This window comes from Podarcis tiliguerta (genome assembly GCF_965153285.1).
Source record: "Podarcis tiliguerta genome assembly, chromosome: 4".
Taxonomy (NCBI): Eukaryota; Metazoa; Chordata; class Lepidosauria; order Squamata; family Lacertidae; genus Podarcis; species Podarcis tiliguerta.
This window is the reverse complement of record NC_139537.1, coordinates 218,805-246,018: the sequence shown is the minus strand read 5'-3', so window position 1 is coordinate 246,018 and position 27,214 is coordinate 218,805. Positions and strand designations below refer to the sequence as shown.

The following is a 27,214-nucleotide window of genomic DNA, read 5'->3' as shown; positions in this document are numbered from 1 at the left end:
TAGGGATCTTAGTGAACCACAAGCTTAACATGAGTCAACCTGAGAGTGATGCAGCAGCAAAAAATGCTAATGCTGTTTTAGGCTACAACAACCAAAGTGTCTAGATCAATGGAAGACAATAACACAATGAAATTCAAAACAGTAACAATTTATTCAACATCCATTAAAAACTTTTTTTTTTCTATTCTCTTCCAGTTCTTCTTCCTCTTTCCACCAATCGGTTCTCATTCCCCGGACCAGGCTCTGGAATTCCGCTTTGAGTTCCAGGAGCTGCAGATTCAGAAGTCTTTGCAAGTGGGCAATCATTTGGTGGTCCTTCATGATTTAGTAGAATTTCACTCCCTGATCTTCGTGACACAGTAGAAATCCTGTCTCTGTCTTCAATCAGCTCAACGTTGAGACACGGAGTTACACAGGGAATAGATCATATATCCTAAGGAACTGAAAAACCCCAAAATCCATGAGATCTTTTGAGGCAAAATAATGCCATCAATTTTCGGATCTCTTTCTGCCCTGCCTTGCACTGTCTTTTGCCAAAAGAAAGGTGGCAACCCTGTGCCCAGACAGCAAGATGCCCCTTCTCAGCCTCCCTGAGGTGGTCCAAAGGAAAGAAGAGCAAGGCGTAAGAAACCAGCTTGGCTGCAGGAGTTGCCAGAAGGAGGCCTACAAAATGCCACCCCACCATCTTCGGGACTCCGCTCTGGATCTGTGGAGTCACGCGTTCCATGTCTCTGATGCACAAAATATGAGTATGCTCGGCTGACAAAGCCCAGCAGGATGAAACTGTGGGATGTAAACACAGGAGCAGTCAATGACAACATTCCTAGAGTGTACATGTTAAAACATGGGGAGGGATGTCTGTCCAGTAAGCAGGTAAACTTCCTGGGGACGGACTTCCTCCGCATGTGACCAGAGGTGGGTGTGGCCTCACCTGTGCAGGTAAATGATAAAAGCATAGGGCAGCCAGCCATTCTCTCTCTCTGCCATCTTCCTTCGATGAGGAAACATCTAAGGATGCCCTCTTGGCTCTCAGCCAAGAGAGGAGATAAGGACTATCTTGCTACAAGATAGATTCTAAGTGTATGTAACCTTTTTTAAGCTGTCTGCCTTCTGGGATCACATTGTGAACAGAACGTGAGTAAACTCTTTTATACTTTTATGAAGACTGTGTCGTGTCTTGTATTTTAAGAGGGAACAAAAGGGGAAATTACCAGAGTAATTATTATAGAGGTTCTAGCAAACCTGTGCAGACGTTACCATTGCGAACTTAAAGGGGAATGTCTATAAACTCAGCTGAGATTTTGGGAACTTGTTAGCACAAGTTGGATTAGGATATAATCTCACAATATATCCTCTCCTGCACCCCAGAACATTCCCACAGAAACGAGGTATTATTCCAGGAATCCTTGTCACGCTGAAGTTCTTTTGTCTGATACCGGCATACAACAACTATATTTTGCAAAGGCACATGTTAACAAGTTCCCAAAATCGCCCCTCCCCATCGCCCCTCATTTCCCTCTACAGCACTATCGCCTATCGAGATCTCCTGGACTGCGGGGATTGCAGCCAGGACAGATCACCGGTAAACAAGCCCGGGAGCCTGGGAGACTTGCCAGCCTCTCCCGGAGGGGCTTGTTTTCCAAAACCCCAGGAGGTTCTGCAGGCATCATTCTGTCTCCTGTAAGAGAACAAAGGTAAGCAGGATGCTAGGAGTGCCTGCATCTCTCACAGGTGAAGCAGGGCATCTCAAACTACAGATGGGCCTTCCAGAAAGCCTTTCCTGCTGAGTGTATTTGGAGGTTTGTGCCCATTTCATATTAGTTGTGCAGAAATATATCTCTCCTCCTCTGATTCCTTTTCCCCAACAGTCCCCCCTCTCTGGTGTCCAGCAGAGCCCGAGGTCCACACTGCCTATAAATCTTCAATGATGATGTCATCTGGATGAAAGAGATGGAAAATGAGAGGCAGAATTATTCCACAGGGCTTTATTCCCCACATTTATACCCAACCTTCAGCCAAAGGTCCCAGGTTGGAAATGTCTTCTTATTCTTTGGTGATCACTTGTAGCCAAGTAAGATTGTCTTCCACAAACACGGTTTTAACAGTGAGTTTGTAAGTGACTGTGGAGGCCAATTCTGGATCCACACACCCTTCCACAGTGGGGACATTGGATTCCGGGTGGGAGTTGATACTGGTGAGGGTTTGCCAAGCATGCCTTCCTCCTAACACGTTTCTCCCTTGCGTCCTGAGTTCGAGTGTCTTCAAAGCCCATGACACCTTTGGTAAAGGCTGTTCTCCAACTGGAGCGCTCGCAGGCCAGTGTTTCCCAGTTGTCGGTGTTTATACTACATTTTTTAAGATTTGCCTTGAGAGCACCTTTAAACCTCTTTTGTTGACCACCAGCATTACGCTTTCCATGTTCAAGTTCGGAATAGAGTAGTTGCTTTGGAATACGATCATCAGGCATCTGCACAACATGACCAGTCCAACAAAGTTGATGTTGAAGAATCATTGCTTCATCACTGGTGATCTTTGCTTCTTCCAGTACACTGATATTAGTTTGCCTGTCTTCCCAGGTGATGTGTAAAAATTTTCAGAGACACTGTTTATGGAATCTTTCAGGGAGTTGGAGATGGTGTTTATAAGTGGTCCATGTTTCACAAGCATTTAGTAAGGTTGGTAGTACAATAGCTTTGTAAACAAGCATTTTGGTTTCCCTGCCAATGTCCCAGTCTTCTAACACTCTGCACTTTAGTTGGGAGAAAGCTGCACTCTCAGAGCTCAGGCGATGCTGGATTTCGGCATCAACGTTGGCCCTTGTGGAAATATAACTGCCTTGGGTAGGAAAAGTGATTGACATTTTCCAACATTACACCACTGAGTTGGATTTGTGGCACTGCAGAGGGGTTATTTTGTACTTGTTGGTGCAGCACTTTGGTTTTTTTGGATGTTGAGTGATAGGCCAAGCTTTTTGTAAGCTACTGCGAAGATATTTAGGATGGTTTGGAGGTCATCCTCTGAGCGTGCGCACACTACGTTGTCATCAGCATGCTGAAGCTCTATGACGAAAAGTTACCGGTACTTACTCTTTGCTTTCAGCCTGCTCAGATTGTCTTCCACTGCCTCCCGCAGTTTGGTCAAACTCATGCTGGTAGCTTCGACAACACTGTCCAACCATCTCGTCCTCTGTCGTCCCCTTCTCCTTGCACCCTCCATCTTTCCCAACATCAGGGTCTTTCCCAGGGAGTCTTCTCTTCTCATGAGGTGGCCAAAGTATTGGAGCCTCAACTTCAGGATCTGTCCTTCCAGTGAGCACTCTGGGCGGATTTCCTTCAGAATGGATAGGTTTGATCTTCTTGCAGTCCATGGGACTCTCAAGAGTCTCCTCCAGCACCAGAATTCAAAAGCATCAATTCTTCAGCGATCAGCGTTCTTTATGGTCCATACATCACTACTGGGAAAACCATCAACACCACCACTTCTGCAAATTTCCCCACAAAACACATCATAACACAGTCCTTTCCTTGATCTATTCCAAAAGGCTCCCATAAACCAATCCACTCAGACCATCCAAATAACTGTCCAATAACAACCAATGAGTGCCACGAAACAGCGCCCTCCAGCACAAAGCACGCAGGCACTGCAGCTGCCAACCAGCCATGGCCTCTGCTCTACAAATAGGGAACTCCACTGGGAAAGGGGGAAAGTCGGGACCAGCCATGGAAACCGTTCTTGGTCCATTGAAACGAGTCTTTGGAGTTTCAGTCTAGGCTCTTCTACTACCAACCCAACTGCACGCTTGTGAAACATGGACCACTCAGGTTTCCGCCAGAAAAACCCTCCCAGTTTGTGACACAGATGTGATGTATGTATGGCATTTTATTAAAAGGTGTTGTGGGTGAAATGGGCTTCCTCCATGTGGTAGTTGGAAGTCTTGTTGCAACAGTTCATTGAATAAAGACCAGGCCTCTCCAGAGAGCCAAGTCTGGGCAGGGGACCCCCCAGGACTCACCCCCTCCAAGAAAAGATCCCCCCCCCCCCCCCGGAGATGAAGACAAAGGGAAGGAATGCTACTTACAGCCCGCCCATTTCCTCCAGGAAAAGATCCCACCCTCCTCTCTAAAGTAGCTTACTATCTAAAATGCCCACCCAAGCCTAACTATGATCCCAACCCCAACCCCAGCCCTAACCCTACACCTAACCCTAACTACTCCTCTATGTACAAAATAGAATATACAAAATATATACAAAATATGCACAGATGTGCACAAAAAATGTAAAATAAAAAACAAAGAACAAAAATTAAAATATTAAAATAAAGAACTAAAAAATAAGTGTTAAAATAAAAATTAAAAGAATAAAAAAATCAAAGTAATAAATGAAATCAAAATAGGAAAATGAAAAAATAACAATTCACTAATCCTCCGCCTAATCTCCACCAACTGCCACTAACTCCTCCTCCTTCTCTCGCCTCACTCCTGATCCACAATGGCTGCCTGCGAGTCAGTGGCTTTTAAAGGAGAAGCAAGAGATGTCACAAAGGAGGGCGGGTCACCGTGGCAACCCCCTCACCTGGACCTGGGCCCACCTGGTGATGCTCCTCCTCCAGAACTCAGAGGCCCCTGCTGTTCCGCCTGCAGCTGGGCTACATCTGCCTTTCACCTCCTTCTTCCTGCAGCCCCATTCCCAAAGGGAGACCAGCCCCACATCCTCCCAGGCAGGCTAGGGGTCTCCATAGCGCAGGATTGGACCATCTGCTTGGCATGCAGGTCTTCCGTCCTGGGCGGCATCTCCAGGGGAGGGGGCTGGCAATGTCTCCCCCCCCCCGTCTGAACCCCTGGAGAGCTGCTGCCGGTCAGTGCAGGCTAGTTGAAGAAGGATACTGAGCAGCTGGAAGGTGAGCAGAGGAGGGCGACCAGGATGGTGAAGGGTCTGGAAACCAAGCCTGATGAGGAATGGTTGAGGCAGTTAGAAAGCAAGCCTGATCCATATCAGTGTAAAAAAAGGGAAAAGGGAGGGAAACTCTATTTTACGATGGTTATGAAAAGGTTTACAATGGACAGCTGACTCTTCCCCATCCTTTATTACTTATGGAGTGAATATTGCAGTTGTTGTATAAGGGATTATTTTTTTGACCGGGATGTAATTGAAATTCATTAAGATTTTGGAACACAGAAAATAAATCATCAACCATCAGTTCTAGTACACGGGAGGCCACCTAAATTATATAAATTATAAAATTTTGTATTTGAACAATTGGTATTAGTAATTGTATTATAATTTGGCATTGTTTTAATGAGGCTATTATTGGATTGAAATTGAAAATTAATAAAAAAATATTATAAAAGATGTTAGTCCCTTTTACTGCTTGGCCAGTGCTTGTCATTTGCTAATCAGCATGGAAATCATATCCAATTGCTAATCATTCAATCAGTCATATTTGTGTGAACTACCATATACTCAATTTTCTATTTCCCCTTTTCTGTATACATTCTGTATCGTTTGTAATTCCAGTTCATATCATCTCCATTTATCATTTCTTTTAAACTTTGTATATCAACAGAGCCAAGAGATTTGTTTCAGTTACATGTCTGGGGGGGGGGGGGTTGGTTGTTGTTGTATGAATAAGCTTTATTCCCAGTTCCCCTGAGTTGCTATTGAGCAAAATCGAACCATGATGAGGACCCAATTTATGCAGGTGCCTTGGCCTTCACTGCACATAGTTGGTGATGATATCAATCACCAGTTTAAAACACCCCCCCCAGCCCACCCCACCCCAGAAGGAAGAGTTTGCAAAGGCTCAGATCACACTCAGGCAAAAAATAGCTCTGAAAAAGTTTATTGAGAGTCAACGGACAGAACAGTTTTTAAAAGGGGGAGATGAGAGAATATAAAAGTGTTTTTATTGGTGTGGGGGAAAGACTTTAAAATTGCCGGCCATAGCCCTTGGCTCTGTGGCCTGAGAAAGAGGGGCCGATCCTGCAAGGACGGGGGGGGGGGCAGGAGGGGAGTAGCAAGACACCAGTTCTTCTAGGCTAGTGCAGAGTTTGAGTGGAGGCAGTACAAGGTGGGCAGCGGGAGAGAAGGCCCCCCCAACTGGCGCCCCATGTGTTCTGGGGGGAGAGGTTGCCTGGCAGCAGGTTTGCCCCGGGACCCTCCCAGCCGCCCCCTCTCAGAGCTGGGCTCCCTGCCGTGGCTTTTCCCCCACACTCAGGCGGCGGAAGAAGCCCACCAGGGCAGAGACGTCCTTGGGGGAAGCCAGGGGGGAGGTGGGGAGCTCTGGGCCCTCCTGGGGGGTCTTCTTCTGGAACAGGGTGGGGAAGCGGAAGCCGCTGGGGGCTTCAGGCGAGGCAGGGCCTTGGGGGGAGGCAGCCACCGTGGCCATGGGGGGGGACCTGAGGAAGGCCTTGAGGCCCTGCCCAAAGAGCCCCCCGGCCTTCTTGCCACTGCCAGGGGGCAGGGTGGGGGTGGCCGGGGCAGCTTCTGGCTCGGCTGGCCTGGGGGGCTCCGTGCAGGGGGGCAGGGCGGTGAGCGTGTGTCTCCGGCGGCCGAGGGGCAGGGCCCTCTCTCTGGTGCTCTGGGGGCTCTCCAGGGCCAGGCGGAGGCCCTGCTGGGACCGGTTGCGCCTCCGGGAGCGAGGGGGCCGCAGGAAGAAGAGGTCCAGCTCCACGTCCTGCAGGCCGGGGTCGCGGGCCGAGCAGCTGGCGATGGAGCGCCGCTTCTGCTTCTCCTTGCGCTCCCGCTCCTGGCGCTGCTGGCGGCACACGGCGGCCTCCCGAGCCTGGTTGTCCTGGCGGGAAGGAGGAGGAGGAGGAGGACATGAGAAGAAGAAGAGCCATCTGCGCCAGCATCCTGCTCTCTCCGGGGCAAACCAGAGGACCCCTCTGAGCACCAAACCTCTCCCCTCCTGCGCTTCCCAGAAGCAGAGACCTGCCTTCCAAAGCCCTCTCCGCCTCCAAGAATTTGTCTATTCCTCCTTTCAAGGCATCCAGGTTGGAGGCCGCCTTGCCTCCTGTGGGAGGGAGTTCCGCAGTCCCACCATGGGCTGCGTGAAGGAGGGAGCCAGGAGCTGATCCTGCACTCTGCACATGCTCACCCAACCAGTGGAAGCACCAGAAGGGGGTGCTGGACCCACAGCAAAGCGGGAGGCCATGCAAGGATCTTCAGGTGCCCCAGGCAGAGCCACTGCAAGGAACCCAAACCGCAGTCTCTGCCCCGATTGGCGAGGGGGCTCTAAGCCAATGCAACAAAACAAGAACACAACACCTTAACTCAGCGGCATGCAGAAGGCTCAGTTCCCCCCAGGGGCACCTGCAGAGGGGGCTGGGAATGTCCCTGGAGAGCCTTGGCTGCCAATGGCCGGAGTAGCTATAAGACGCCTTCCTATGTCCCCCCAGAGGCTGTCCCCTTCAGGCCACCACCCCACCAGCATGTTGGGGGGCCAGGTTTTACCTGCACAGCAGCCAGGAACCGCTCCCCAAAGGACTGGAAGATGCGGCAGCACTCCGTCAGGCTGAAGGTCTCTGGGTCCTCGCAGAGGAAGTCGCACAGGGTGGCTGCGGTCTGGCTCAGGCCCTCCTGGGAGGCCCTGACGGCCTGCAGCTCCACCGCAGCCACCTGCACAAAGGGCCCCACCTGGGCGCCCAGGCCCAGGCCCTCCAGCTCCCCCTGGGCACCCAGAAGGCGCTGCCCCAGGCTCTCCAGCTCCACCGTCACCTCCTGGTCAACGATCCTGCGAAGGGAGTGCACAAGGGGTTGGGGAGCTGCACTTGCTTCATGCCCCCCCCCCCAGCTGCAAGCCCAGTCCGCTTCAGAAGGCCCAGCAAGAAAGACAAGAGAGCAAATGAGGAACTGGAGCAGGATGCCCCCCAACGCCTTCATCCCATTCTCCCTCCCCCCAATGGGGGCCCAGAGCACTGCCCTTCCTCACCGCGAAGCAGGCCCCACGTGCTGCAGCTTGCTGGGGAACTGCAGGAGAGTCGGGTCCTTCTTCTCCGCCTCCTGCAAGGAGAAGGAGGTGGTGAGTTCGCCCTGGAGACCTTGCCCTGTCCTGCAGGGTCAAGGCAGGGAAAGGGGAGAAGAAAGAGCGAAGGGGGAATCTGGCTCAGTCCCCGCTCAGCCAGGAAGCTGATTAGAGTCCATGGGGAAAGCACAACACCTTCTGCCCCACGGGGAGAAAACAAGGGCCAAGGCGGCCCCGGTCCTCTTCCAGAACAGGAAACTGAGAGGAGAAATTAGGGAACAACCAAAGGACCGGTATCTGTTTTTAAACTGGAGCAAGAGGTGAGCAGTGAGGCACCCAATCATGTTGATGATGCTAAATTGTTCAGGATGGTTGAGGGGAAAAAAACAGATTACAGAGGTGCAGAGGTCCTTCTGGAGCTCTTCATAAACTTCATGGGTGGCCCAATGGCAAATGCAATTCATTGTGAACAGGTGTAAAGAGTGCAAGCTGGAGCAAAACCATCTGAATTAACCCCTATATACAGACCAGGAGCAAGATGTTGGGGTCATAGTGGACGGGTCGTTGGAGACATCAACCCCATGGATGGCAGCCGTGAAAAGGGCAAATTCCACGCTAGGGATCAGTCATGAGGAAAGGAGTCATTTTTCTGGTCCTCCTTCTGCCGGCGTCTGCTGAGGGCACCACCCACATGGGGCACACCCCACCGGCCCCCTTCCTACCTGCTGTGCCCCCTCAGGGGCTGGCAGAGCTCACCAGGGCAACAAAGTGCAGGAGGTCCATTCCTGGCCGGTTGGCCTTGGTGTCTGTGAGCCTCAGCAGTGAGGACATGCGGAAGCCCAGCGCAGAGCCAGCGTAGCCTCCCTGCAGGGAGAGGGGACACCAGGCTTAATAATTAATAATAAGAATTAGAATTTATACCCCACTCATTTGACTGGGTTGCCTCAGCCACTCTGGGCAGTTTCCAACCAAAACACAGATAAACATCCTCCTCAAACATCAAAACCTTCCTGAAACAGGGCTGTCCTCAGGTGGAGTCACAGGCCAGAGCACCCCAGCCCAACGGCCAGCCGCTTTTGCCACAGCTTATGCCCTGCCCTGCTGCTGCCCATGCCCCTCCCCAGAGCCACATTTTCTTCCAGCTCTTCTCGCCAGCCCCACACCCAAAGAAGCCCTGGCTGGCCAGGTGCCCACGGTGCTCAGAGCAGAGACCCAGGGGCCAGGTTGTGCCACCTGCTGGAGGCCGGTCCTCTGCCCTCTGTTGCAGGCTTTTGTGGGGGTGCAAGGAGGTGCTCCCGTTGCCAGCTGGATGGCTGAGAAGCAGAGAAACCGGGCGCCACCTTCTGCTCAGGTAGCCCCGCCTCCGAAGCACACCGGGAGTGGAGCACCCCCCTACAACCCCCTTGCCCTCCCAACCCCCATGGGGCCTGGAGGCTGGCCCAAGAGGGCGGCATTTCCTGCCTGCCAGACCAGAGGCGCCCCCCCCCCCCGCCAGCCAAGCCCCCTCACCTCATTCATGTAGTTTCCTGCCTTCAACACCAGCTGGAGGAGTTCATGCAGCTCCTCACACTCCAACAACTCTGGGGGAGGGAGGGGGGAAATGAGATCAGGGGGGCAGCAGAGCTCAATCCAGTCCATACTGGTGAAGGGGTGGGGGGGATGGCACCCCTGCAGGTGACTCCAGTGACCCCGCATTGCTGACAGCCATTCTGCAGTCTCCAGGCAATGTCTGGCCCCGCTCATTCTCCTCCCAGCCCGTCCTGAGGGAGGAGAGTCAAGCCACATGCCCAGGACTCAGGCGCCCCCCCCCTCCCCATGGGTACCTAGGGCTGCCTCTGTCAGAATCTGGATGGCCGACTGCAGCGAGTTGAGCTGGGGGAAGAACTCCTCCTGCAAGACCAGGAGCTTCAGGCGGTGGACGTAGCTGGCAGGGCAAAGAGAAGGAGGGAATCATGGAAGCGCTGGGCTGGAGGGGACCTCAAAGATCCTCTAGTCCAGCCTCTGCAGCGCAGGAATGGCCGCTCCAGAACCCATGGCTGGTGCCACACCACCTCTGCTCAAAAACCTCACAGGGAATCAAACACATCAGAAAGTCCTTCCTCATGTTTAGTTGGAATCTCCTTTCTTGACAGTTGAATCCCTTGTTTCATGCTCTCCAGAGAAGCAGAAAACAGCTCCATCTTCCACCATTAATTATTTCTTTATTTATTGGCCCTTCACATATCTGAGGAGCGCTCTCCGCCTTCTCTTCTCTGGGCTACACATCCCCAACGCCCTCAACCGTTCCTCACCAGGCTTGGTTTCCCAGTCCTTGAGGAGGGCATCCTGTCCCTCTGCTCTGGGGCAGCCTCTGCTCCCCCTGGACCCGCGCCAACCCTCTCACCTGGGCACCCGGACGAGGAGCAGGGCAAAGACCTCAGCCTCCGAGAGGCGGCTCTGGCAGCCTCGGAACGCAGCCAGCTTCTTGGCCTTCCCAAAGAGAAAAGGGGGAGGTGTCACTTGGGAGTTGGGGAGCGGAGCAAGCCTCCTGCCCCCCCCCCATTTCCCAGCAGTCACCTCCTCCGCATCAGGCAGCATCTTTGTCAGCTCCAGCAGCTTCTCTGCTCCATAAAGGGCTCCTGCTCCGTCCTGGATATCGGCCACAATCTCCTGGACCGGCCTGGGAAGAGAGACGAGGCAGCTCCCTCACCTGGCCTGGCGCCTTCTGCCCCAGCCAAAGGCCCCCTCACCACCCCTCTGGTGGTCCAGCCCAGCCGCCCTCCTGCCTGCCCGCCACCTGCCTCTTGAACTGCTTGAGGAAGATGCCCAGGTTGAGAATCTTCTTGGAGTCCAGCAGAGAGACCTGGAGGGAGGCAGAGAAGCAGGGAAGGACTTGAGCAAGAAAGCGCAGCCTCTCCCGGCCACCACGGGTCACACACACACACCAACCAAGGCCCTGATCCTGCCCCAGCACCTTCCTGGAAGCCCAGATCCCAGTCCTGCTTCCCTCGGGCAGCTGCCTTCTGGGAAGAGGCTTTCTTCCAAACCAGATCCCCCATTCCTGATGCTTCCCCTCTCTCTCAGCCAACCAGGGCAGGCGTCACCCTTGAAAGACGCCACCCAAATGGCACTGAGCCCCCCAGCCCAGCTCCAAGGCTCCCAGACCTCTTGGTGTCTTCACCACCAGGTGCCAAGAGCTGCATTTCACATCGAGGGGCAGCTAGCTTGGACAAAACCAGGCAACTGGCCCTCCTGGCTCTCCGGGTGCTCCCTCTGCCCTGACAGGCATCCGCTGGCCAGGAGAAGAGAGATCAGACGCTCCCCTCTCCTCCCGCTGGATCCTCTCAGTTGGGGACTGAGCCAGGGACTGACCTGGGGGACTCCCTCCCCACCCCCCGAACAAGCCAGGCCCCTCATCCTGGGGGAGAGAGCAGGCCAGCCCCACACCTTTCTCCCTCCGCTCGGCTCTCACACTCTGGGCCTCAGGAGATGGGCCGCACAACCCTCTCCTCTCGTTTCTCAGGGCTGCGTCTGGCACCCCAGCGGATCTCTTCGCCCCCCCCCCCCTTCCCCAGACAGGCGGCCACACACGGGTCTCCCAGGGGCCTCTTCTGGGCGCCCGGGAGGGCGAAGCCCGCTGCGTCGCCGTCCGCCCCCTCGGGCTCACCTGCTCCGCCGGCGGCTGCCCCCGTAGGGTCCCCCCGGGCGGCTCCGGGCGCTGCCCGAAAAGCTCCTCCAGGAGGGCGAGGTCCAGCGGGAAGCCGTCGCCCCGACGCCGCCCGGGCGCCGTCCAGAGGTTGTGGCGCCCCCGGATACGCTCTGCCGGGATGGCCTCCCAGTTGAAGTTGCGCAGCCGCGCCGCCCGCCGCCCCGAGCAACCCTCCGCGCCCGGCCAGGCCCGTGGCGCTCCCGGGCTCAAGCCGACGGGCGGCGGCGGGGGCGGCGGCAGCGGAGGCGGCGGCGAGGCAGCCGCGGGGTCCGGGGGCAGAGGAGGCGTCGAGAGAGAGGCGGCGTCGGCGTCGGGGGTCGCCGCGGGGCCCGTCCAGTCTGTGGGCGAGGCGGGAGAGCTCCGGACGGTCACCATTGTCGGTAGGAAGAGAAGAGAGTACAGTACAGGCGCGTCGAGAGCCGTCGGGGATGTCCGCTCCCAGCCCACGGCGTCAGGGAGTCATCGGAAGGGGGCGGCCTCGGACGTGCCCCACCCAGCCCGGCTCTAGACGTATCACCTGAGGGCTTGAGCGGCAAGGGACGGGGCGGGAGCTTCGGCCTCTTCCCGATGAAGCCCAGAGCTAGCACGCGGAGGGAAAACATCGAAAAAGCCAGGCGAGGATGGCGCCCAGACGCCGCCTCCTCCCTTCCCTCCCCCGCTGACTTGTTGCTGCCCAGGCCAGGCCTCTGCCCCACAGCTCACGCAGGTTTCAAAGAAGCCCCGACGGGAAAGGGCTCCCCCCCCGAGTGGACAGTCCTGGCTTGCCTACACAAAGCAAGGCTGGCGAGGTCCAGGAAGACTCGCTCGCCCCTGTCCCGCGGCAACCGACGGCTGCCTCGGCGTCCATCCCGGGGGCGGCGCTGCCGAGCTGCGACGGGGCGAACAACTGTTCCTTCTTTTCCATCTCGGGTCCCTAAGCCGTTATTTTTCAGCTGGTGGCTGAAGACGCCCCAAAAAGGGCAGCGGCGGCCGCATCTCAGCTGGTGACGGGGGGGGGGCGGGAGGTCCCCAACCAAGGAGCCCCCCCCCATTGCCTGACTCCGTCACAAGAGGGGCTGTTGGTTTTCTTTCAGAGATGATATTAAGGTGTGCGCCACACCCCGACCTACAAATAGGCTTCATCCCTGCTGTGCTTCCCGCCCCCCAGCGGGAGGGAGGCGGGACTACAAGAGAGGGAGCGGCCGGACTCCTGGGTCCTGCAGGGGCCCCTTAGCCCGCCTTCCGCATGCCACTGCTTGGCCGCGGTCTGCTGGACGTGGCAGGACTGGGCTCTGCTTCCTTCGGCGTGTCTCGACGTGCTCCCGGCCGCTCCTTTCCAAGGAACCGAGATATGGGGGGGGGGGGCGTTTCTTGGAGCTCTCCCTGTAGTGCCCCCACCAACCAAGGCCTTTGGGGTGGAGGCCGTGGGGCTCCTGCTTCTCTCCTGGCCTCCTGCCCGAGCCCCACAAGTGATCCTCTCCCCCTCTTCTTTTGGGGCCTGCAATAGGCGAGGGAGTCCGGGGGGGGGGGGAGGCCTGGCTGCCAATTTGTGAAGGAACCTCAGGCATTTTATGGTGAGGCTCTCAGAGATTGCAGGTAGCAGGATTCCTCCTTTTATGATATCCTGTTGTTGCAATCTTGAATTTGCCCCTCCTCTTTCAGAGCCATCCAAGCTGGTGACCCCCCCCCCCTGCCTCCCAAGACACACTAGGAGCTCAGCTGGTGTATACTGCAGACCAGGAAAGACGCCGAGAGGATGCCAGCATGGTTAATGAGCAGAGTCAAATAGGTATCTGAAGGAGTGTGCGTGCACACGAAAGCTCATACCAATAACTAACTCTAAGGCACGGGTGTCAAACACAAGGCCCGCGGGCCGAATCCGGCCCGCCAGACCTCGTCATGTGGCCCGTGTAGCCGCCACCGGCCGCCAGCCTTCACCTTTTATTCTCGCGCGGCTGAAGGGGAAAGAAGGTGGCGGCTGAGGCGCTGGCGGGGATTGAGGGAGACTCTCGTCGCCGTCGTCCTCCTCCTCAGCTATGGCGGAGAGAGGGGCGCTCGGCGGCCAGCGGGGCTCACTCACGCCTTCGCTGCACCAGCCAGCATCCAGTGCCTCACCTTCTTCGGAGTCCCCGGCTGCACAGAGCCTTTCAGGGCAGCCTCCGCCGCCGACGGCAGTGCTACAGCAGCAGCAACTGGCGCCGCGTCCTGCTCCTCCTCCGGCGGCGGCGCCTTCGTTGTCTCAGCCGGCCGCTCCTGGCCCCAGAGGAGGCTCTCTGGCCCCGGGGGGAGGCGGCTCGGGGGCTCCCGGGTCAGGCGCGGCGGCGACGGCAGGGGGGCGCCCGGTCCAGATGAACCTTTACGCCACCTGGGAGGTGGACCGGAGCTCACCCAGCTGCGTGCCCAGGTGAGGAAGTGGGGGGGGGGTGGAGGAGAGAGAGAGACTCTTTCCTTCCTTTTACATTCTTTGGTACTGCCACCGTACAGATTTTATGTATTCCGTGGCATAGAAATGTGCTTTTAATCAACCGATTCCCTGAGGGGTAAATAGTAGCCGTGTCGCAGCAGCAGCAACACACACACAAGAGGAGGAAGAGGAGTCGCCTTTGTGGGCAAGCTGGAGGCTTAGCACGTTTATCTGCTTTTGTTGGGCTGCAAGGTTTCTTTCCCTCCAATCTCATATCTTCTCCTCCACGCCCCCCCCCCCCGCGTCTCACCCCGTTATCTCCCTCCGTTTACCTTCGCAGGTGTGGAAGTCAAGCCCGACCCCACCCACTCCCTAAGACCTACTTGCTCTATCGCCTGCCCAAAAGGGAAAAGAAAAGAAAAAAAACACAGAGAGAAAAGGCGCCTCCCTATTTTAAGTATTTACGTCCCTCCTCCTTGGGGAATAAAGGATGAAACCTAACCCTTAGACGTCATTTATCTGTTCCCCATATTTACAAAGTGTGTGTGTGTGGAGGGGAATGATAGCAAATTGCTTCTTTTAATCACACACACTTGAATGTTAAAGAGTGGTTTGCCTTTATGTGGGGCTGTGGGCTGATGTTTAAGCGGGAGTGGGAAATCGAGGGAGGCTGTACATAGCGGAAGGACGCTTGTTCCTTTCTTTTTTTAAAATAATATTAATTAGAAGTTTTATAGTTACAGAAAAAAGTATAAGAAAAAAGCAATAAAAGATTAACAAACAATACACCGAGAATAGAAAGAAAAAACAATACATCAAAACAAGAAAAAACAAAAACATTTAAAAACACATCCAATTTCCATATCTTTATCTTTCATTTACTTATTTCCTCGACTTCCTCACACCTCCTTTTTTGCATTCTAGTTCAAATTAGCCAATTCAGCAAATCCTTTCCCTCTTTCTCAATTTTTTGTTCTATAATTTATCTTAACACAGTCTAACTTTAAATTTTCCACTTTAGCCCATTAACAATCAGTTTTTGCTTAATTCTTTATAACATTTCTGCTAAAACCATACAATTTCATTCCAGTATTCTTCTAACATTCCTTAATTTTGCAGTATTTCTGTAAATATACTTTAAATTTTTTCCAATCTTCTTCCACCAACTCTTCTCCCTGGTCTCGGATTCTGCCAGTCATTTCTGCCATTTCCATGTAGTCCATCAGCTTCATCTGCCATTCTTCCTGGGTGAGGATGCTTGTTCCTCTCAATGGGGGGCAGCTGCACCTAAAAGTTTTCTTACATGAGTGTATGTTGGGGTCCTCGACCTTTGCGGAGAACTAATACCCCCTTCCATCTATGCCTGCATGCCTTCAAAGAGAATGAGTTATATTTTAGCTACCATCTTCCTCCTTGTGCATAAAGGGGATGTCATCCGGCCCTTTGAGGGTGACCAAACTGCTGATGCGGCCCCCGATGAATTTGAGTTTGACGCCCCTGCTCTAAGGTCTCTAAGGTGCTACGGGAAGGAATTTTTAAATTTAATTTTATTTATTATGTTTTGTTTCAACTATGGAAGACCAACACGGCTACCTAACTGTAACTAGCGTCAAAGCTATTGGAGGCAAGAAGGCTTCTCTTGGGAAATGAAGTCTTGTCCAAATGAAAAGAAGAAAAAGGAACTCAAACTATCGCAAAAAAATGAAACAGGTGCAAGCAGACAGAAAGGGCTGGCAAAACTGAAACTGAGGAGCACATTGCTGAAGACATTAAGAGCGACAACAAATTCTGTAAATGTATTAGTAGCAGGAGACTGGCTATGGTGGCAGTTGGGCCCTGGGATGACCTGGGAGTCCAAGGTGTGCCAAAGGAGGATAAGGAGATTGCAGAGAAGCTGCAACATGAGATACAGAGCAGATCCCAGTGCCTGGACTAACATTTGCAGAAAGGTCGTCTAAGGAACTGAGGCAGGAAGCAGCGACGAGAGGTGAATTCTAGGAAACTGACCCACTCAAGGATTCTCTAAGAATTCAAATGTGAAACTGTCAATTGTCTTTTTTAAAAAATGTACCCCGTTCCTTGGATCAGCCTGAGAACTGGAAAGCAGCCAATGCAACACCCATTTTTAAAAAGGGATTCGGGGGGATCCTGGAAATTAACAGTCCAGCTACACCTGTCCCCAGAAATGTGGTGGCCAAGTATTGTTAAGGATAGACTAAGCAAATGTACAGTGGTACCTCGGGTTACAGACGCTTCAGGTTACAGACTCCGCTAACCAAGAAATAGTACCTCAGGTTAAGAACTTTGCATCAGAATGAATAAAAATTGCGTGGCGGCAGTGGGAGGCCCCATTAGCTGAAGTGGTGCCTCAGGTTAAGAACAGTTTCAGGTTAAGAATGGACCTCCAGAACGAATTCAGTTCTTAACCCGAGGTAAGGTACCCCTGCCCGTACGGGCCAGTCTTGACAGACTCTAGGGTTGTGCGCCCATCTCACTCAAAGAGGCCAGCGCTGTCCGGAGACACCTCCGGGTCACGTGGGCAGTGTGACAAAGCTGCTCTGGCGAGCCAGAGCCACACACGGAAACGCCGTTTACCTTCCCGCTAGTAAGCGGTCCCTATTTATCTACTTGCACCCGAGAGTGCTTTCGAACTGCTAGGTTGGCAGGCGCTGGGACCGAACAACGGGAGCGCACCCCGCTTCGGGGATTCGAACCGCCGACCTCTTGATCGGCAAGCCCTAGGTGCTGAGGCTTTTACCCACAGCGCCACCCGCGTCCCGAGGTACCACTGTATAAAAGAACAAGCTGCAGGCAACCAAGGAAGTGAAGAGTCCGGATGGGGAAGGCATTTCTTCTAGCAGGCCAAGGGATGGCGCCCTCCTCCAGTGTCCCCCCCACAGGCAGGTGCTGTGCTCCCTCCTGTCAGGGGCAACATCCCTCTGACTCCCAGATGCGGCCGCAGGAGGAGCAGGTGCTGGTCGCTGGCTTCCCAAGAGCATCCCGTTGGCTGCGAGAGCAGGATGCTGGACTGGTGCTTCTCATGGCCTAGCATCCTGGTGTGTGTGTGTGCGCGCGCATGTTTTCTCTATCCACTTTCTCCACACCATGCATAATTTTAGACACCTCTTTCAAGGCCCTTTCCTAGTCTTTTTTAACAACTGAACTCGAGAGCACTCCAGCTTTTTGCTCAAAGGGAGCAGCTCCACGAGTGTCAGGCGGGGCAGGTCCTTGTGTCCCCCACAGGACAAGTCTCCCAGGTGGAAGAGAGGGGGCCAGGGGCCAGATCAGGACCTCCAGCTCAGAGACACCCCCCCCCCATGGGCACCTGCCTGGCTGCAGGAGGAACTGAATTACATTGAGCTGGGTGAAGGCAACCTTGCAGGAGCCACACAAGGGTGGGCAGGACAAGTGGCAAATCATGCAAAAACCAGACACCCCCCTCCCCAGGCAACAAAGGGGGTTTACACTGGAGGTTTGGGTGCTTGTGAAAGTCTGCACAGGAAAGAGGCCTGGCTGTCCCTGTGCTTCTCAGCTCTTGAGCTGAGCTCCCTGCTGCTCAGGCAACTTCCTAGGTGGCATCCTGTTCCACAGCTTCCTCCCACTTCTCTCTCGAACCTCAAGAGGTCACCTTGGCACTATTCTGAGAACAAAGGAGCCAGCACAGCTGCCTTTGCTTTCTCCAGATTAGCCAGTTGAGGCTGGAACTGGGAACTTGGCTCTGCGCTTACCGTAAGCTCCTTTGCTGCTTCCCTGACATCTCTGGGCGGCAGCAAGGCCAGCCGGCTCCCTCCCAGGAAGAAGAGGAGGACTTGACTCTTCCAGTCCACTCTCAGGTCAGCTGAGGCAGCTTTGGCCAGCTCTCTTGCCCCCCCCCCCCACGGTGTGCCCCAGAGGGAATTCTCCCGCAGAAGAAGGTCCCCACATAAGGAGGGATCCCCACATAAGAGCTTTTCTCCAGTTAGAAACAGAACATTGCACTTTATTTCTACGCAACCCTTTTGATTGTCTCCAAGGTCACCCGCTCCTCCTCCTCCTCCGGGATCTCTCCATCATTCCTTAGTAATGGAAGTCATGCTTCTTCGACTGAAACGCAACAGGCTACATGGGGAGGGGGCCTCGGCTGCTGATCTGGAGCTGGGGGAGCTGGAAGGAGAGCCAGAGGGTCTCTCGAGGGGAGGGCAGGAGACCCTCCTGGGAGTGAGCTTTGTGAGGGCATCTGGCTGACCCCCAGGGGAGAGAGGCAGGCCCTCCCTGGCCCCCCGCTTCCTCCAATGCAGCGGCCAGACCAGGCAGGCTTCAACGGAGAGACAAGACGGAGAGGAGGACAGAATGAGAAGGGACCCAAAGGGTTTTCTAGACCACCCCCTGCGATATGGGGGTCTTGCTGGGCGCCTCCTCCTGCTGCCTGCCTGGCAGCCCTCCCCTGCCTGCACCCCCCATCCCACACACATCAAGAGGAATGATGGGGGGGCCCTGCCACAGAGTAGGAGTGTGCCAGGATGAGGGCTCCCCTGGCGTCAGCAACAGGAGCATGGCAGGCTCTGATTCGTACCGTTTATTCTGGAATTTTTACAGAGTGGGTTGGGGGACCCAGCAGGGAGAAGCACCCATTCCTTCACCTGGTGCCCCCCTGCCTCCACCCCCCTCACCTGGGAACACAACACAGGGGTACTGGCCGTAAAACACACACACACACACACGCACGCACACACACGCACACACACACACACACACATCCCCCCCTCCCCGCAAGGCTGAAGCCATGCTACTTTTTGGTCCATACTGGGAGGGGGGGGGGAATCCCAGCTTGGGACCTCACATTCACCCCCCACCCCAATAGCAGCACATCCAGACTGAGGCCTCCTGCGCACAGCTCCCCCCCACTGCCACAATTTGGAGCACAAGTAGGGAGAGGTCAGAGCTGCCCAAACGCAGGACCCCCACTTCACCCCCCCGTGAGAAAAGTACTAGAGCAGAACAGCAGCTGGGGGCCAGAGGATGACGCCCCCCCCTCTGTTTATGCCAGGAAGGGGGGCCAAGAAATGTGTAGTGTGGGGCTGGAGCTGCCTTGTGGCAAGAGGGAGGACCCCGCATCCCCCTCTCCCCTAAATGCCAGCCCCTCTTTTGTGGCTGCTTCCCACCAGCACCACCATGGAGTGTGTCCAAAGTGCCGGCCCGGGGGGCCCGGAGGAGGTGGTGGAGGCGGGGCCCCTTCTCCAGAGCCAAGAGCAACATCTGGGGTGGGGGGAGAGTCCCCTGCCCCTCAAGCAGCCGCAGGAAAAGCTGGTGGGGGAGAGAGGAGAGACTGTTTCTGCCGGCCAGGGCCCCCTCCTCACCCGGCCGGCCTCTTCGGCTCCAGAGGGGGGCGAGGGGGCGCAGGAGCAGCAAGGGGGGCGCCTGAGCTCAGCCCCCTCCCCGCAGAGTCCAGGTCCATGACGGGAGCGGGGGGCCGGGGAGGGGGGCCGGGGGAGGGGGCCGGCAGTTCACGGCTCCTCCAGCCACGAGGGCTTCTCTGCTCCGGGGCTCTTCAGCTTGATGTTGAACTGCTTGAGCGTCTGCTCCAGCTGCTGCTGGTTGCCGGCAAAGTAGGCCGAGATGGCGTTGTGGAAGAGCAGCAGCTGCTTGTGCATCACCTTCACCTGCAACGGGGGGGGGGGGCATCAGAGGAGCCGCCTGGAGCAGCCCAGGAGCCCCCAAGGGCCGGCCACGCATCTCGGGGGGCTGCAGGGCATCGCTGCTTCCGCAGTTCAGCTCTGTGCTGCTGCGTGAAGGACTTTCTTTACTCCTCCCCCCGGGGTGCTTGGTCCTCCTGCTGCCCGCCCCCGACCCAAGGAAGCCCCCCCCCTTGCGCCCCTCCTGGACTCTTCTTGCCTGGCCTTGAATGCTCCGGCTGGGATTCCTGGAGCCAGGCATGGAGGACAGTCCAGTGTGGGGGCCTCTGGCCAGGAGCCCCCCCTCACCTTGTTCTCCTCCAAGAACTTCAGCTTGACGGCCACGTCTGCCCGCAGCTTCTCGTACTTGGCGCGGTGGGCCTGGAAGTGGGCCTGGGCGGCGTCCAGGCGGCAGAGGGTGCTGGCGTCCCGAGGGCCCAAGTTCAGCTCCTCCAGGTCCGTGCGGTAGGCGTCGTACTCCAGCCTGCATGGGGGGGGGGGAGTGTCAAAGCAGCGGCACAACTCCCACCCCTTGGACAGATGCCCGCCAACTGGCAGCGGGGCATCTGCTGGGCCCTGCCTGGAGCTGCCCCCTTCCCCCCCCCGCTTACGGCCCCACCTGGCCGTCTCGTACTGCTTGACGGTCATGAGCGTGTCCTCCATGGTCTTGTTGACCAGCGTGTTGATGCTGGAGACGAAGAAGTTGACGGCCCCCAGAAGGGTCTCCCCGTTCTTGCACAGCAGCTTCTGGGTCTCTGCGTTGTAGCCAAACTCCTCCTGCGGGGGGTGAGGGCCTTGAAAAGGGGGCTGGCCGTCCCGGACCCCCCACAAGCCAGCCCCCAAAGGCAAGACCCCCCGAACTTGAGAGCCCAAGGACAGTCTGTTGGATAGCTCTCTCCTGCCCCACGCATTTGCCCAACCCTCTTTCATAGCCCTCCAGGCGGGGGGCCGTTCCTGGGGGGCGTGTGGCTGCCTTGTGGCTGCTCCCCTGCCAGGCCAGGACGTTTGCTTCCGATGCCCGTGGAAACGGCCCCAGAGGCAGGACGGGGGCCTCCCCTCCGCCTGGCCTCTGGGCCATGCTGCCTCCCCCCTGCCCAAAGGACGTGGGGCGCGCTCCCCCCCACCTGCAGCTCTGGGGACTTCTGGCTGAGGTCGGAGAAGGCGTCGGCCAGGGCGTGCTGCGTCTGCACCAGGCTGTAGAAGTGGTTGGTGAGGGCCCTGGCCAGGCCCAGGACGCTCTCGTACTTGCGCTTGGTGTCCCGCAGGAGCTCAATCTGCGTCTCCAGCTCCAGGTCGACGGTCCGAGAGCCCCTCCCAAAGCGCTCCGAGATGAGCTGCTTTGTGCACTGCGGAGGGAGAAGAGGAGGGGCAGCTGGGGGGGGGGCCTCGCCCGGAGCGGAAGATCCCCTCGCCCTGCAGGGGTTGGGCTAGATGACCCCTGGGGTCCCTTCCCAGGATCACTAAAGCTGCCCAAGGGACTTAAAACAGCAAGGGCGTGTGGGCGTGCGGAGCTCAGCTGCCAGACGGAGGAAGCGCAGGTGCGCGGGAAAGCCTTGGGCAAAGGGGCCACAGCCGAAAAGGCCGTTCCCCCCCTTCCTGCCCTCTGGGAGGGGGGCCAAGGGTCTCCTCGGGTGGGTGCTGACCAGCGGCTTAGTGGCTGCCCCCTGCCTTTTGGTGCCGCCTCCCAAGGCAGCCCCCCAAGCAGGGCACTGAGGGGTCCGGAAGGCAGAGACTTGCTGGCGGGCCAAAGGGGATCGATCCAGAAGCAAGAGACCGATCCGCGTGAGGAAGAGGGCACCTGCCTGGTTCAGGCTGAGCCCCACCAGCGCCCCCTCTTGCTGGGGCTGAGCACAACGCCCCCTCCCCGCTCACCTTGTAGGTGTTGATGCCCCACTTCTTGACGACATCAAACTTCTCCACGGCGATGCCCCGCGTGGCCTCCTCGCCTGCCAGGGCCGGGTTGGAGTGCTGCTGGTGCAAACTGGAACCTGCAAGGGCCGAGCGGGCAGGGGGCTTCCTGAGCAGGGGGAAGGGGCAGGTCCCCCAATGCTCCGGAGGCCAAGCCACCCCATGGAGGAGGAGGCAGGAAAACACCTCTCCGCCTCGCCTACATTCCCCTGGAAGCCTGCACCCCAACCGCTCCCAAGGGGGTGGGCTTTTGGGGGCAGGGGACAGGGCAATACCTGAGGCAGCAACCGCCTGGCTGGCTATCCGGCTGGCAGCCGACGGGCTGGGGGAGATGAGCGGTCTTCGGGGTGGGTGAGATGGAACAAGAGAGCCTGAAATGGAGGGGGCCCAAGGCAGGGCAGAGATGGGCACCGGGCGGGGGGGGGGAGGAGGAGGGGGGGAGCCATGGAGGGGGTGCAGGATAACACAGGGGGGTTGATGAGCTGCGGCAGACACGGACAGGGTGGCATGAGCACACGATGCCAGGCTCCCAGAGGAGCACGAGGCGGGCATAGTTCCCCAGGCAAGGGGCTGGCTGAGCTACGTGGCTTCCTCATCCCTGGGGTCAGGGGAAAGGGAGGCTGCAGGAGGCCCGTCTCGAGGGAGGGGGCGGGGGGGGCCTTGCTGACGGGTGCTTGGCCGAGGGACGCCCTTCGCGGGCAGGCAGGGCTCAGCTGTGGGCAGAGATTGGCCTCCTCCCCGCGCAGAGCGCAGCACGGCGATTCTCTTAGGCTGCCTGACCTTTGATGGCGCTGGTGGGGATGATGCCCTCGGCGGTGCCCCCGTAGCCCCCGGAAACAATGCTGGTCTCGTTCAGGTTGGGCCCCGACACCATCACCTGCTGGAGGTCCTGCAGCGGGAGAAAGGGAGCGTGGCAGAGGCCAGCGCCAGGGGAGGGGGCTTCAGGCAGGCCCCCTCAACCGGGGGGGCTGCTCTGCAGCAGGGCTGCTTCCCCAAAACCAGTGGCCTGCGGGGAGTCAAACTGGACTGCTAGAATGGGGGGGGGGGGTCCCAAAGGCAAGTGAAGCGTCCCACTTCCTCCCCGCCTGATATCCATCAGAGCTCAGCTTACAGAGCCCCCTGAAATCTCCCCCTTGCCAGCCCCACACACTGCGCCCGGGACATCAGTGGACCCCCCCCTTCTTACCCCCTCCCTGTTACCTGCTCCAGACCATCGTCCTCAGCGAGACGCCGGGAGTCTCCGTTGCCATGGATTGGGATCTCCATGGTGGCTGCTTTGCTCATCAGCCCGTCGGTCATGCTCAGGGTCTGGAGGGGCCAGAAAAAGGGGGGGCTCAGGCACCAGGGGCAGAGGAAGGGGCTCCACTGTCCACACACCCCATCTCTGGAGTACGAGACCCCCACCCCATATGCTGGTCCCAGTCAATAGATAAGGCAGCCTAGATCCTTCTCCCCCCTCCTGAGAAGCCCCCACAACCAGCCAAGATGCCAGTCCAAGGAAGAGGGAGCAGCCCGCCTCCTTGCCCCCAATGCCTGGGGGGAGGGCCTGGCAGCAGGAGCAAAGTGCAGCAGGACACCCCAGGGCAAACACCCCCAGGTCTTCAGGAGCAAAGAGCTGCCTTCTGATGGCCCCAGGCGGACGCCACTTCCCAGACCTGCTCTGCTGAGCATGCCAGTCTTGTTCCCTGGCGCCTGGATTTGGCCAGTGGGCCACCTGGGCCAAGAGGAGCCTGCGGGAAACCAGGGAGCACAAGAGGAGCCCCACGTTGGCAACCCTCCCAGTGCCAATCTCCCTTCCATTCTCTCCCTCCTTTGAGCTCTCAGGTGCAACTGGAACCAGCGTTTTAATAAAAAGCAAAGTGGGCCTGGTTTCCCCCTCAATGTACGAAAAAGCCTTTCTTGGAAAGGGAAAAGAATGTGCTACCTGCTACCTGGCAGCCCCCTAGTGCCAATTCCACCCCATCACTCCCCGACAGCCCCTGAAACCCCGTAGATTCCCAGCAGCCCCCCCCCCCAGAGAAAGAAGCTGCCTGGGCTGCCCTCAGCCTCACATGGCATTTTCTTCTCCCAAATGCAGAAAGGAGAAGAGAACAGGCCCAGCACACATCGGAGGCACGTGGACAGAATAACAAGGGAGCCAGCCCCCACCCAGAACACAAGAGAACCACCTACAGCCAGGGCACCTCTGGGCCAGGTCAGAAAGTTTAACAATAGTGCCAGGAAGAATGCCACCCCCTGGGGGGCAATCCAGCACAAACCATGTCACCTTCCTAGTGGCACCAGCCTCATCCAGGAACCTGGGGGGCGGCTTCAACAGGAACCTGCCAGAATGAGTTCCAGATTGACTTGCCCAGCAGACGGACGCAGGAAGCGGGATGCAGCAGGGGGCAGCCCCCAAGACGCCTCTTGTCTCTCAAGAACTGGGCTTCCCCCTTCCTGGGCAGCCGCTCCCCTTGGGCAGAAGTTGTTTGGGGTGACAAGTCCCGCCAACGGGCCCAGCACACTGGGGCACGGGCAGAGATGCCACACCACCCGCCCCACACGCCTGAGGCGGGGAAGGAGCCACAGACACAGCAGAGAGCATCAGCTCAAGGGAGCCAAATCCAGGGGGGCACAAGCACCCAACCCTCCAAAGCAGAATTGGCGGGGGCGGCAGCACCTCCTGCAAGCCGACCGAGATGGGGCCCAATGCTGCCCCTCCCCCCTTCTTGCTGGAACCTCAGTTCCCCCCCCCCCCAATGCAGTCAGCCTATTTTCATAACTGGCGGGCAGTCATGGTGTGTCACCTCCAAGGGTCCCGTTGGCACATACATTGGGGTGGGGGGGTGAGGGGGAGGGGGAACAGCTCCCTCCCCACTTCAGGAACATGCAGAGTTTTTTCCAGGCTGGTGGTTGACGTGGCCACGGAGGAGCCTTGGCAGGAAGGGCAGGGCCAGGCGCCAGGTTTGCTTTTGGGTATTTGCTTAATACTGTGGGTTTTATTGGGGAGGGAGCTGGTACACACCTGTAAACTGCAATGTATTGTTATGAACTTCCCTGGGAGCCTGCCAGCTTGGAGGGCGGAATCTCCTGCCCCACAACCGAGACCCCTCGCCAGATCTGGCCAGGACCCTCCCTCCTTCCCGCAGCTGAGTTTGAGCAAGACAACCTGCCCCAGGGCCCCCCCCCCTGCCATGATGGCGTTGCTGGAGAGGAGAGGGGAGCCGTTCTGTCCTTCAGAAGCCCCCCCCCCCATGCTCAGGACCTCTTAGCCAGCAGGGACCCCCAAGCCCCCTCTCTGGCTCCCTCAGCCTCAGCTGCAGAGGAGATGCGGGGCGGCAAGGGGAGCGGAGTGGCGCCCCCTTCTGGCCATGTTCCACCTGCCCCCCCCCCGGCCCTCAGCCCCAGCCTTGCCCCGAGGGCACCCACTGCCTCGGCTTCGCTCGGCCCCTCCGGAGAAGCAGGCCGTGCCCGGTGGGCGCACCTGCCGGCCGTGCCAGGCTGCCCTCTCGGCCTGGGCTGCCCCCCCTTAGCACACACCCGGGGGCCCCGCGGATCGGGACCGGCGGGGGGCTGCCGGGAAGGTGGAGAGCGGGCGCGGGGGGCGGCCCGGCCGGCGGATGCAGGACCCCCTCCCGGAGGGGAGGGAAGCGGCCCCGGCCTGGGGGCCCCGAGGGGGAGCCGACCCCGCCCCCCCCCGGCCTGCCCCCCCCCCGGGCCCCGGCGGGAGGAGGGCGCGCCCGGGTCCCCCGCCGAGGGGAGGAGGAGGAGATGAGCCTCCCCCGCCCGGGAAGCGGCCTCGTCGCGGCTCCGGCTCCCGCCTCCCGCCCTGCCTGCCTCCCTCCCGCTCCGCTCGGCGGCGCACCTGCCTGGCGGCTCCCGGAGGCTCCGGGCGTCGGATCCGCGTTGGGCCCCGGGCACACCGGAAACGACGTCACGCGCCCCGGCGCCGGAGGAGGAGGGGCCTCGGCCAGGCCGGAAGTGGACCCGGAAGCCCCGAGAGGAGGAGGAGGAAGAGGAGGAGGAAGATGGAGCAGCAGCAGCAGCAACTGCGCGGCGTGAGAGGCGGGCGGCGGCGGCGGAGGGGGCGCGGGCGGGGGGGCGGAAGGCGGGGAGCCGCGGAGACTCTCTTCGGGGCGACACGCGTCGGTGGGGCTCGTGGGGATGCGCGGGGTGCGCCGGGGTCCCTTCCTCCCCTCCCTCCCAGCTCGGCCTTGTCGTTCGTTGCAGCTGCGCGACTTCCTGCTGGCCTACAACCAGATGACGGAGCTCTGCTTCCAGCGCTGCGTCTCCAACCTGAACTACCGGACGCTGACCGGCGAGGAGGTGAGCGCTGCCCCGGGAGGGAGGGAGGGAGGGAAGGGGGCGCCGGGACCCCGAGACCCGCCGGGCTGAGCCCTCTCTCTCTCTCTCCCCGCAGGAGAGCTGCCTGGACGGCTGCGCCGGGAAGCTGGTGCGCTCCAACCACCGCCTGATGGCCGCCTACGTCCGCCTCATGCCCTCGCTCGTCCAGCGCCGCATCTCCGACTACGAGGCCGCCGGCCAGGCCGCCCAGGAAGCGGCCCTCCCGCCCGCCGAGCCTCCCGCCCTGCCGGCGCCCGGCGTGGTCAGCGCCTCCTGACGGCACCTCCCGGCTGCTTGGTCTCTCAGCGACGCCCGGACCCCGGGCTGCTTCGTGGCTGCCGCTCCAGGGAGCCCCTCGCCGGGCCGCTTGCCCTCCAGACTGGACTCCGGGGCGTCGTGGGCAGCTGCTCCTTCCGGGGCCCATCTCTCCAGGAGCATCCCAGAGCACGCCGTTTCTGGGGACAATAAAACCACTTTCTGGGACACCTTGTGCGTGAGAGTGCTGTGCTGGCCATCAGCGGTGCTTTCCCTTGTGATTTCCATTCTGCTTGCTCCTTGACACTTCAGCTGGAGAGCAGAGCTCCTTTGTTGGCAGCTGGAAGTAGCAAGGCTCCCTTCTCACCTCCAGGTCCAGCTCCCCCTTCACCGCCTGCCATTTCTGATTTGACGTAGTGGGTGCTGAGCAGGGTGGGCCCCTGAGAAAAGGGTTTGCTGGGAATTCTGGTGCCGTGGCCACCACAGCATGGCTTGTGGGTGGGATCTGGACGGACTGCGCCACATGAGCCGTGACCCCCTGAAGCAGGGACGGTGCCGCTTCATGTGGACCAAATGCAGGTTGCTGTCTGTGTGGCATTTGGAGATGTGCCCCCCCCCCCCCCCGTTCCATCAAACATTTGGCAGAAGGAAACATGGATCTCCAAGAGCAGATCTGGCACACAATGCAGGGCACATGGATGGGGGAAGGGCCTTGCTGCTCCTGCACCAAAGGGTCTCCCAAGAAGGACCAGAAGGTTGCAGGTTCAATCCCTGCTGGCTCACAGAGACCTCTGCCTGGAACCCCTAAGAGCAGCTGCTTGTCAGTGGGGCTGGTGCTACTACTAAACATAATTTAATTAATTGTGCCCCACCCATCTGACTGGGTTCCCCCAGCTACTCTGGGTAGCTTCCAGCAGAATAGAAAAACACAGTGAGACATTAAATGTTAAAAACCTCCCAATACAGGGCTGCCTTCACCTGTCTTCTAAAAGTAGCATAGTTCTTTATCTCCTTGGCATCTGATGGAAGGGCGTTCCACAGGG

General features: G+C 58.0%; 3 protein-coding genes across 4 annotated transcripts; 1 reads left to right on the top strand and 2 right to left on the bottom strand.

The window, feature by feature from the left end:
- Window positions 1-5,859: 5,859 nt before the first annotated feature.
- LOC310676853 (FH2 domain-containing protein 1-like) lies at window positions 5,860-12,026 on the bottom strand (the record flags this gene model as incomplete). Its single annotated transcript, XM_083439030.1, has 10 exons — window positions 5,860-6,790; window positions 7,453-7,732; window positions 7,931-8,001; window positions 8,720-8,827; window positions 9,473-9,543; window positions 9,787-9,887; window positions 10,347-10,432; window positions 10,520-10,622; window positions 10,744-10,805; window positions 11,610-12,026. 10 exons carry the CDS (start codon window positions 12,024-12,026, stop codon window positions 6,173-6,175), a joined length of 1,917 nt encoding a protein of 638 aa, XP_083295156.1. The 3' UTR covers window positions 5,860-6,172.
- Window positions 12,027-17,992: 5,966 nt separating this feature from the next.
- On the bottom strand, window positions 17,993-25,526 carry ARFIP2 (ARF interacting protein 2). Of its 2 annotated transcripts, XM_083436690.1 has the most exons (9): window positions 25,438-25,526; window positions 22,794-22,901; window positions 22,374-22,482; window positions 21,869-21,964; window positions 21,558-21,673; window positions 20,810-21,031; window positions 20,305-20,462; window positions 19,995-20,169; window positions 17,993-19,673 (listed from the first exon to the last, which is right to left on the bottom strand). In XM_083436690.1, the coding sequence occupies exons 2-9, from the start codon at window positions 22,890-22,892 to the stop codon at window positions 19,518-19,520; spliced, it is 1,131 nt and encodes a 376-aa protein (XP_083292816.1). In that variant the 5' UTR covers window positions 22,893-22,901; window positions 25,438-25,526; the 3' UTR covers window positions 17,993-19,517. The 2 variants fall into 2 exon arrangements, with proteins under 2 accessions (XP_083292816.1, XP_083292817.1); XM_083436691.1 differs by lacking the exon at window positions 21,869-21,964.
- TIMM10B (translocase of inner mitochondrial membrane 10B) lies at window positions 25,502-27,132 on the top strand. The gene is made up of 3 exons (XM_083436958.1): window positions 25,502-25,630; window positions 25,803-25,898; window positions 25,993-27,132. The coding sequence occupies exons 1-3, from the start codon at window positions 25,601-25,603 to the stop codon at window positions 26,191-26,193; spliced, it is 327 nt and encodes a 108-aa protein (XP_083293084.1). The 5' UTR covers window positions 25,502-25,600; the 3' UTR covers window positions 26,194-27,132.
- Window positions 27,133-27,214: the final 82 nt, after the last annotated feature.